The sequence below is a fragment of the Zootoca vivipara genome, chromosome 10 (assembly GCF_963506605.1).
Source record: "Zootoca vivipara chromosome 10, rZooViv1.1, whole genome shotgun sequence".
In the NCBI taxonomy this organism is placed as follows: domain Eukaryota; kingdom Metazoa; phylum Chordata; class Lepidosauria; order Squamata; family Lacertidae; genus Zootoca; species Zootoca vivipara.
Genome location: NC_083285.1, coordinates 51,641,835 through 51,652,978, shown reverse-complemented (window position 1 = coordinate 51,652,978; position 11,144 = coordinate 51,641,835). Strand labels below are relative to the sequence as shown.

The 11,144-nt window shown below is 48.7% G+C and overlaps 1 protein-coding gene across 3 annotated transcripts; it reads right to left on the bottom strand.

The window, feature by feature from the left end:
- Positions 1-286: 286 nt before the first annotated feature.
- On the bottom strand, positions 287-10,831 carry SSBP1 (single stranded DNA binding protein 1). 3 transcript variants are annotated; one of them, XM_035128425.2, is made up of 7 exons: positions 10,590-10,831; positions 7,827-7,897; positions 6,577-6,640; positions 6,250-6,390; positions 4,321-4,408; positions 1,974-2,062; positions 287-464 (listed from the first exon to the last, which is right to left on the bottom strand). In XM_035128425.2, the coding sequence occupies exons 2-7, from the start codon at positions 7,848-7,850 to the stop codon at positions 421-423; spliced, it is 450 nt and encodes a 149-aa protein (XP_034984316.1). In that variant the 5' UTR covers positions 7,851-7,897; positions 10,590-10,831; the 3' UTR covers positions 287-420. The 3 variants fall into 3 exon arrangements, with proteins under 3 accessions (XP_034984316.1, XP_060135920.1, XP_060135921.1); XM_060279937.1 differs by having other exon boundaries at positions 4,321-4,415; positions 6,251-6,390; XM_060279938.1 differs by having other exon boundaries at positions 4,321-4,415; positions 6,251-6,390; positions 10,713-10,831.
- Positions 10,832-11,144: the final 313 nt, after the last annotated feature.

Here is an 11,144-nt window from a genome sequence, read left to right as displayed (position 1 = left end):
CTCTCTCCCTTACACACACCCTGCTTTTGCAAGCTTTCTCTACAAAGTGAAACACACGGGTGTCAAAAGCCCAGTGCTACTTTCCTAGGGGAAAAGGTACCGGAACTCACCATGAATGACTCCCTCGTTCCCTTAGAATGACAGTGGTGCCCATCTGAGAGGCCCAGGAATTGAGTTCCGGAGAATTCCGGCTGGGAAAGAAAAAAAAAAGCCCTGCAAAAGCCTGAATCAAGAAAAGAGTGGGGCCGGCTGCAAAAATAGACACAGAACACTCACACCAACCTCCTTATTTGTACAAAAGGTTATTTTTAATCATGGAAAAGAAACTATAGGCAGACACATGATTGTAGAATTAGGAAATGCTACCAAAAAAGAAGAAGAAAAAGGAACAGCTGAAAACCCGGTCCCAGGACAGACCGCTCATTCCTTTTCTCTAAGAAGGTCGCTCAGGAAAATAATGTTATCTGCAAGGAGACAAAAAAAAGAGAGGCGTTACCCATTCAAACACAGATGGACACAAACACTGAGTCAAAGCCCATCACTGATTAGTCACCTTCTAAGCGACAATCCCAAGTTGATACGCACATATTAAGTTAAAAACTATGAAAGCAGCAGAAGCATTTAAGCTAAAACCAGGTGACTGTACAAGAAAACCACCACCCAGAGCAGGCAACTTCCCAACCCTCCAGCAGGCAACTAGAACACATTCACATACCAGTCGAATGGGTGGATGCTGCTGAGAGTGGCTACTTCATGTGCTGGCAGGGCTAGTCAACTTGACCCCACAACCCACTTCACATGGGTTCTCAGTACGTGGGGAGAGAACAGAGGGTGCAGCTGTTCCAGGACTACCTATCCAAAATAAGACTAATGGCTTTTTATGCGGTGAGCTGCTTACAAATGTTTTGCAACTTCTGGGTTGGTCCTGATGTTAACAGGTTGCATCCAGCTAAGTTTTACTCAGAGCACACCCACTGAAATCAATGAACCCAAGTTAAAGATGTTGATATGTTCCAGTGGGTCTACTCCTGAGCAGGACTAACACTGGCTACAACCCAAAGTTATTACCAACATACTGTGGGGTGTTTTGTTCATTAAAAGGGCAGTGTTTCCCAACCTTGTGCCTCCAGATGTTTTGGGACTACAACTCCCATCATCCCTAGCTAGCAAGACCAGTGGTCAGGAATGATGGGAATTGTAGTCCGAAAACAGCTGGAGGCACAAGGTTGGGAAACACTGCATTAAAAGGGAATTATTCTCTCCCTCTTTTCCTTAGCCACCTCTCCAAGGTGCCTCTCATCCAACAACCACACAGAGAACGCAGGAAGCTGGGAGGAAACCTATGATCGGTGGCACAGCCAGACATTCAAGTATTTCCTGCTAAACTCCTGGAATCTGAACTTTCAGACAAGGCTCGCTTTCTTTGAGAAAGCAAACAGAACCTGAACAGCCTCTTGGCCGGCAGAGGGGGAAGCGTGCAAAAGCTCACAGACAAGGAAGCAGTAGTTCTCTGGATTCTGCCCTCCTCTCGATTTCTGAATGCAGTCTCAGCTCAGGACGCATTAAAAACAAACAAACGATCGTGTATTTTAGGACAAAGTAAGTTTTAAAATGTGTACAATGGGATAAAGCATGACTGAACGTTCACACGTCATGAGGAAATACATTGAAGGGCGTGCACCGCCTGCGAACTTTCTAAAATAAAAACGACTGACACACCAACGAGAAAATGGGAGAACTTGAAAAAGCATGTGAAAAACTAACGCAGGGCAGACCCTTAGCTATCTTCACTAAGAGCACCCAACAGCGACACCTTGTGGCACAGGCTAGGCATTTAAGGCATTACTCAGTTCTCTCTAAATCCAGCTTGTTGTTCGAAGCAAGGAAGGAGAAAGGTGGTTCGGATGCCTGGGCAACAAGCGCAGCCTCCTTCCTCACTTGCCCTGCCTGGCTTGTCATAGGAAGTTCTTTACCTGCAATGATTGTTGTGGCTTGCCGCCTTACGTTGTTCTTGTCTACGTACTCGCCGTAGTCTATCTTCCCTTCCACGTAGATCCGAGCACTGCCAGAAGCCAAGTACAAGACAACCGGGGAGATTAATGGCAACATTTTGCTTCCCATTCCGAGGTTCCCTCCTTGTTACAATTAAATGAGTGCTTTAAGAGCTACCGCTAATAGGTAGAATTCATCTGACTATTCCGCAATCACAGGTGTGAAAGGGAAGGGAAATTTCAAAAGCCACTGCCGGGGGGGGGGGGGCCTGCATACTGGTGGGTGTCTCATCACAGCAGGCTACTGAAATGGGTCCTGCTGGGTCTACACACACACAGAGAGAGAGAGAGAGGGGGGGGGCTATTTTAAGTTGTGGGTGGGCTTACAGACTCAAGACTCCTATAACTGTAGAGTTGGAAGGGACCACAAGGATAATCTATTCCAATCCCTCCTGCAGTGCAGGCATCTTTCACCCAACATGGGTCTCGAACCCATGACCCTGAGATTAAGAGGGCCTACCAACTGAGCTATCCCCGAGAGCTTATTTATTTATTACATTTCCATTCCGTCCTTCAATCAAGGAGACCAAGGCAGCATACACGGTCCCCTCCCCCCCCCATTTTATCCTCCTAACAACCCTGTAAGGTAGCCTAGGCTGGCAGGTAGTGACTGGCAGAAGGTCAGGCAGTGGGCTTCCTGCTAGCTGCATGGGGGCTTGAATCTCGGTCTCCCAGGGTCCTAACCAAAATATACTATCCAGTCTGGCTCACACTGGCTTCCATTCTGGTGCAATGAACATCGTACATATGATACCTGGTGGGTTAGCTGGATTTAGATCACAAATAGGAGAGGACAGTGCAAATAAATATATAAGCACCATTAATTACTACCGCCACTACATTTATTACCAGTTCTTCACCTGCAAGTCCTAAAGTGAGGCAGAACAACTTAAAATTTCAGAATTAAAACAAGATACAGTGGACGCTCGGGTTGTGAACATGATCCGTGTGGGGTGCACGTTCGCAACCCGCACCTGCGCATGCACGGGTTGTGATACGGTGCTTCTGTGCATGCGCAAAGCACGATTTAGCACTTCTGCGCATGTGTGTACGCCGAACCTGGAAGTAACCTGTTCCGGTACTTCCGGGTTCGGCGCGGAGCGCAACCCGAAAGGACATAACCCGCAGCGGACGTAACATGAGGTATAAGTGTAGTCACAAGAAGAGGGTGGGTCCTGACCGTCAGGTGTCAAGGGCCACAAAAACAAAAAATGCATTTAAATGGCTCCAAAGAACAATAAAACCTATTTCACCCATCATCCTTATTGTGAGTTAGGTAAGCCTTAGTTGTTGTGTTGTTTAGTCGTTCAGTCTTGTCCGACTCTTCGTGATCCCATGGACCAGAGCACGCCAGGCACTCCTGTCTTCCACTGCCTCCTGTCTTCCACTGCCTCCCGCAGTTTGGTCACTCATGTTGGTGGCTTCGAGAACACTGTCCCCTTAGTATCCCTCCTTATTGTAGACTTGTGTCTGAGGCCCAGATTGGCTTGCTTAACAGGGCCGTCTTAACCATATCTGGCGCCCTGGTGCCAAGATCCCTCCGCTCCCCCCGTGAGTGAGGCAGGCAGGAGGGGCGCGCGGGGAGCTGAGAGGCGCGGAGGAGGCAGCCCCAGGCTCGCACTCCCTGCGCGCCTCCGAGAGAGCGGCCTGAAGCTGCTCAAAAACTGAAAGGCGCGGAGGAGGTGGCCCCAGGCTCCCGCTCCCCATGCGAAGCTCCAGAGGCGTGCGGGAAGCGCGCACCTGGGGCTGCCGCACTGCGCCTCTCAGCTGTTCAGGCGGCCCCAGGCCAGCGCTCCCCACGCACCTCCGGAGAGCTGCCTGAAGCCGCTCAACAGCAGAGGCGCGCGGAGGCAGACACCAGCGTTCGGCGCCCCTTCCGTGCCCCTGATGGCCAGGCGCCCTGGCGCCTTGCGCCACCTAGCCCGGGCCTAGGGACAGCCCTGTTGCTTAAGAACATCTAAGTGATTTCATCGCCAGGGCTCTCCTGCCTCAGTTCATACATGAGCCCAGACCACCAACCCCAGGTTTTCTGTACCAGAAGTGAGGGACCTGTGGTCCTCTGGATGCTGTTGGACTCCCAACTCCCACCAGTCCCAGCCAGCATGGCCAACAGTCAGGAATGATGGGAGATGTAGCTGAGTAACATCTGGAAGACCTCGGGTCTACGTCTGCTGTGCAGGGAAGATTAGTATACAAAGAAAGTCAGCAGTAAACTCCTGAGGTTTTGTAACGCCCGTCTGTCATGCAGACTTCCCCCAGGTTAACTCACCCCTTCTTCACATACTGATACGCCACATCTCTTAGCCCCGGCCTGAACACAGAGATCCTGTGCCATGTCGTCTTCTGTGTAATATCACCTCGGTCAACAAAAGGAAACACAGAACAGATAAACACCCGTGGGTTCGTGGTCTTTCTAGAGGGTGGGTTAAATCAGCCTCTTTGCAACATGGCGCACTCCAGCTGTTGTTGGACTACAACTCCCATCATTTCTGAACTTCGGCCATGCTGGCTGGGGCTGATGGAAGGGGGAGTCCAACAACATATGGACGGCAACATGCTGGGCGAAAACTTTCATGGGGTGGAAGAAGTGTCCATCGCATTTTCTTCCAACGTGTGATCATGGCGTTTCACGGTGCAGCCACCCCGTTTCTCAACAATAGGCACCCACAACAATGCATTCGGCATCTGTGTGAAGGAGCCCCACAAGTGCATTGCCATATGTGCAGAGAGAGACCCCAAACAAGGATTATTAGCCCCAAATCCCACCACTCCACACCCTTGCATGGAGGAACTCTATACATGTAGAACCCTTTGCCCGAGACGTGGAGAGTATGGCTTGTCGAGGACACCCACAGTGGAGAAGGAGAGGCACAGCTACCCCATAAATGTCCTCAATGCCAGAGAGATGCCTGGCAGTGAACCACGTTCATTTGGGTAGGGGACCTTTGCCAGCAGACATTCAGTTTCCAACATAGGCAAGGTAGTGCCTGCTGTTCAGTGTTAAGAGTATGGGGGGGGGGGACAAGTGCTTGGAGGGCACTGAGTGGGTCAGGAGATGGCGGGGATGGAAGGTGAAGGTGGCCTCAGGAGTAAAAGGTAAAGGGACCCCTGACCATCAGGTCCAGTCGTGACTGACTCTGGGGTTGCGGCGCTCATCTCGCGTTATTGACCGAGGGAGCCAGCGTACAGCTTCCGGCATGACAAAGCCGTTTCTGGCGAACCAGAGCAGCACATGGAAATGCCATTTACCTTCCCGCCAGAGCAGTACCTATTTATCCACTTGCACTTTGACGTGCTTTCGAACTGCTGGGTTGGCAGGAGCTGGGACCGAGCAACGGGAGCTCACCCCGTCGCGGGGATTCGAACCGCCGACCTTCTGATCGGCAAGCCCAAGCTCTGTGGTTTAACCCACAGCAGAGTAAGGGCTCTCCAAAACTTTGGGAACAGGATGTTGATCTAAGGTCAGAAACAGCAATGGCAAAGGTGATGAGGGGCAGGAGTGGGAGAAGGCAAAGAAAAATGACCCCCCCCCCTGGAGCAAAGACCAATGAAGGACACAAGGCAGGGATAGGAAAAGGAAAAGAGCCAGAGAATAATAATAATAATAATAATAATAATAATAATAATAATAATAATAATAATTTATTATTTATACCCCGCCCATCTGGCTGGGTTTCCCCAGCCACTCTGGGTGGCTTCCAACAAAAGAATAAAATAATCGATTAAAGATTAAAAGCCTCCCTAAACAGGGCTGCCTTCAGATGCCCAGAATGGAGGGATTTGTACGCTGCTTAGAGAAGATTGTAATTAAGTGGTATAAAAACTGTTGAATTATTATTATTATTAATTTTTATTATTTTATTTGTTGAATTTATATACCACCCTATACCTGGGGGTCTCAGGGCGATTCACAATAAAAGATAAATGAAAGATAAATATAATGGTTACAGGATTTTTTTTATTTTATAGATATGCTTATGTATATTATTACTCTCTTTATTATGCTCTCTGCCCTGTGGTCTTTTTGACAAAGGGTCTTAAATAATAATTAAAAACTGGCATTATAACATAGGTTTTGATTAACCTATGCCAAAATGAAGGAGTTGAGACTTTCATCTCACTCAGCGTAATGCCAGAACAGCCCCCTAAATATATCACAGTTAAGAACGCTGAGCTCTCAGCAGCGACAGCATCTCACCTCCTTGGAACGATTCGCTTTCTCCTGATCGCCACATCTCGTTGGTTGCAAGGCTGAAGATGGTGACCGGGTTTTTGCCTTCAACTTGCCTCATGACAGGATCCTGTCCTACACGGCCAAGTAACTGGATACGATTCAAGGCTGTGAAGAAGAAAAAGAGAGCAGGAATAACTTGCGAGAAGGAACCAACATGGTTGTGTTGACACAACTTTCATGGCAGCATGGAAGACAGTTAAATGGCACAACGGGATGATCTGATTCTGACTCCGCCTGACCCACAGAGCTCGCCTGTCTCGTCTCAAGCAGCTACTCGTCTCAGCTACTTACATCTTTCAAGGACTAAAGGCAGCGTCGTCGACTCAGACTCGTGCCTCACAAACTGGCGCATCACCTAGAAGGAAGGAAAACAATGGGAAAAGCCAATAAAGCAGGGATAGGGAATCATGTTTTTTTTTCTGTCAAGGGCCACACTTTCCTGGAAGTAATCTCTTGGGGGCCACGTGATGGAGCTGGGATGGGGAACAAAGCTACTTCCCCCCTCTTTTTGCCACACCGTCTTCCTCCATTTTTCCCCTCTCTTTCCAATCTGCATGAATTTAGGTAGTAGGCCACAGCTACCATCTCTGCAATAAGGGACTGTCACTAGATTTTGGGGGAGCAGGAGAGGGAAAAGGTGATGTGAATGGTCCAGGATGCATCCATGTTTTAGCTGTTCATGTAGTTTGGTGTCCGGTGCCACACTTCAGCTCTGCTAACAGCCATCACCCATTTTCACCTATTTGCTAGTGCCAATAAATACAGGTTCAATAAGGCCACCTTTGTACCATACAGTCATTGCACTATTACAGTATTACTTTAACAGTCATGGCTTCCCCCAAAGAATCCTGGGTACTGTAGTTTGTTAAGATACTTCCATTCTCCTCACAGAACTTCAACTCCCAGAGTTCCCTGCAGAAAGGGATTGATTGTAGTGCTGTAAGAATACGGGTCTCCCAACAACTCCCAGTGCACTTAAATAACTACAGTTCCCAGAATTTGGGGCGGGAAGTGCTGGGTGCTAAAGTGGTATCATGGCGCTTTAAATATACGGTGTGGACATTATCTAAAAGGGTCAGGTCTGACTGAGATTCTCAGACCCTGCCACAAGGGAGTAGCAAGAGGCTGACAAGTAGCTGCTTAAAGCTGGCATTCTAGAATTCTGTGGCATCCAGGACATATTGTGCCACACACTAGGCTGTGGAGCTTTTTTGTTTCCCAGTTGAGGGTGACATTCCTTTGTGGGTAATCTGTTGGAAGTTGATGGCAAATGCGGACAGGGCTACTGCTTTTCTCTCCCCCTGCCAGAGGTCTGAAGCATTTGCCTGCAAAGGTGTTTTGCAATTAAGCTGGGCTGCAATTTTTCGCAGTTTCTTTGCACCCCTTCTCACATTTCAAAACCACAGCCTACCCAGATGGTCAAATAGCAGGCATACAACCATAAGCAACCTCCAGCTCCTTGACTTTGCTTTCGATAAGTCTCTCCTACATCACAGAAAACAGCGCTTAAAAACTGTGCCAAAAGAATATGGAATTGTTACCTGCAGTAGAGGCCTACGCAACATTTCTGCTGCTTTCTTTACGTCTTCTTATGGGGGCTTTGCTAGTTCCTCTGAAAGACAAAGCAGCTATTAAAGCAGTCACGTTCCAGTTGCCAAACTACCTTAAACAATTTGTCTCCTCTTATCAGAAGGAGACATTAGTACACAATAAAGCTATCCCTTTTGTCTTTTCTGCACACTTCACATTCGGTACAAGTCCCATCTGCGCTATGCATCTAAAGCACAAAGCATAGGGAGCATAAGAAACAAGCCAGGGGGAACTGAAGAAACACAGGTAGGTAGCCGTGTTGGTCTGAGTCGAAGCAAAACAAAAAAATTCCTTCAGTAGCACCTTAAAGACCAACTAAGTTTATATTTTGGTATGAGGTATCTGAAGAAGTGTGCATGCACACGAAAGCTCATACCAAAATATAAACTTAGTTGGTCTTTAAGGTGCTACTGAAGGAATTTTTTTGTTTTGAAGAAACACAGCAACTCACCAGAGACCTTGCATATACAGTCTGGCTGTCTTAACAGACATGGAAGAAAAGGAGATAACTTAAACCAGGCATCCCCAAACTGCGGCCCTCCAGATGTTTTGGTCTACAACTCCCATGATCCCTAGCTAACAGGACCTGTGGTCAGGGAAGATGGGAATTGTAGTCCAAAACATCTGGAGGGCCAAAGTTTGGGGATGCCTGACTTAAACTGTGCCTTCCATTTGTTGTGGTGCTCGATCTCCCACCAGCCCCAGCTAGTGCAGCCAATTGTCTGGGGTGATGGGAGTCATAGTACGGTAACATCTGGAGGGGCACAGATTCCTTATTCCTGGTTTAAAGTGAATTGTTTTGTGGCACCCCCCCCCCAAAGTATTTCAGAGAATCTTGACCCTTCTCCTTAACGCAGCATCGCAGGAATCATTAGACAAGACAAATTAAGTGGATATCTGGCTGTTGCCCCAGGTTTATAATCAGGATTTAAGCCATGCCCAAACAATCACTAGCTGCCACCACCAAAATATCAATTCTATGTGTGGATGGGTTTGGGCAGGGTGTGTAGGGGTGCTTTTTACAGGGTCACCACTCTGCCAAACTCTGGTCACTCTAGCAGGCTCACATGTAGTAGCATGGCTGAGAAGACCGAGACAATAATCTGGGGTGAAAATATAAAAGGTAAAGGGGCCCCTGACTATCAGGTCCAGTCGTGTCCGACTCTGGGTTTGCGGCGCTCATCTCGCTCTATAGGCCGAGGGAGCCGGCGTTTGTCCACAGACAGCTTCCAGGTCATGTGGCTAGCATGACAAAGCTGCTTCTGGCGAACCAGAGTAGGGCACGGAAACGCCGTTTACCTTCCTGCCGGAGCGGTCCCTATTTATCTACTTGCACTTGACGTGCTTTCGAACTGCTAGGTGGGCAGGAGCTGGGACCGAGCAACAGGAGCTCACCCCGTTGCAGGGATTCGAACCGCTGACCTTCTGATCAGCAAGCCCTAGACTCTGTGGTTTAACCCACAGCGCCACCAGGGTCCCTGGGGTGAAAATATACAATGATACAAAAGATGACATACTGTTACTTTCACTGAACAGTTACAAATTAACACAATACACAGAACATGGCATCACAGCCAGCCAGCTAACTAAAGCGTTCATTCTCCCTTGTTTGCAGTGACGGTTATACAAAGATGGTTAGTTAATAAGCATTCGTTCTGATTTGCTTGCAGGGAGGTTACATGACATTGCCTCAAAGCAAGTGCCATTTTCCAGTGCATTTTCCTTCCACTTTCCTTACTGCACAAAGTCTGATCTTTGGAGGCAGCTAGTTTATTGTGCAAGTCCCCCCAGAACTGCAATTTGCAGAGTTCTCTAGGAATAGGGGTTGTCTCTTAAACCACTCTGAGAACTGCAGTTCCGTGAGCCTCCTAACAACTCTCTGCACCCTTTAAAAAACTACAGCTCCCATGATTCTTTGGGGAAGGAAGCAATGGCTGTTTAAAGCGATATGCGGGTGCTTTAAATGTGTAGCGGACATGGGGTTTGAACCGCGTCCTTTAAAAACTGCATTAGGAGAGCATAAATTCGAATTCGCTCTCCCTATAAAGTTCATAATAAACCCAAGGTGGTGGTGGGAAAATATGCTGCTCTGGAAGAGATGCGCGTCGAGGAAGAGGTGGAGATGCGCTCGCGGCAGGACCCGCTTTTGGGGGGGGGGGGAGAGAGAAGGGAGCGCTCATCGTGCAATACGAGGGATCAGGGAGAAAATTAAGATGCACGTGTGAACAGGAGAGGCACGTCCGAATCCGCGGCAATTAAGGCCAAAACTCGGACACGTGCATGGAGTCACGCGGGCAAAAGCAGCGGGCGTGCCGCTCCAGGGGTTTTACATGAGGATGCAAGAGGCTGGATATACTGGATGGGGGTGGAAACAAAATAAAAAAAAAATCCTTCCAGTAGCACCTTAGAGACCAACTAATTTTGCTATTGGTATGAGCTTTCGTGTGCATGGGGTGGTGAGCACCGTGCGGTTTGTTTACAATGATCAGCGGTGCAAGGGATTATAATAATAAGTGATAAAAATAATATATTTATTTATACCCCGCCTTTTCCCCCGGGAGGGACTCAAGGCGGATTACGGGTAAAATCAAATTACAGGTAAAAATCAAAGCAAGGGTTGCTTTAAACAACAACAACAACCTGGGGATCTACTGCATTAGGAAAAATGCACTACTGAAAACTCTCTCCCCGCGCCCTCTGCGCCTTCTATTTACCTGGAAGGAAACGAGGCTCCGTTTGCCCTCCCCAGATTCACGCGCTGGTGGGCTACGCGCACCTCCTAAAGGAGCACCGTGGGACGCGGGTCCAAAGAGATAGGAAAGGGCAGAGAAACCCACCGCGGGTCCGCGCGGATACTTCCGGTGTGAAATGAAACTGGGACCCCTACAGCGCAGACCACGCTAGGTTGAACCATAGAGAGCCGCAGGGGTAGAGCGACGCCACACCGGAAAGAGGGCAGAGGACCCAACGGAGCCTTTAAAGCGGAAGTTGTGGCTGTGCACCGAGCAACCAACCAATCAGCGGCAGCCTTTTCCCTCCTCCTCTATAGCCCTTGGACCAGTTTCCGGATTTCAGTGGCGCTATTATTTCCATCCCCACCAGAGGGGAAGGCGAGGCCGGTGAGCCGGGGAGAGACCAGACGGATCAGGCCCGTCGGCTTCCTGCCTCCCGCAAAAGCGGGAGTATTTAAAAGGGACTCGGGAGAAGGAATAAGAAACAAAGCAAGGGGGAATTGTCCTTGTTTCTCCCTACACACACACACGAGGAAG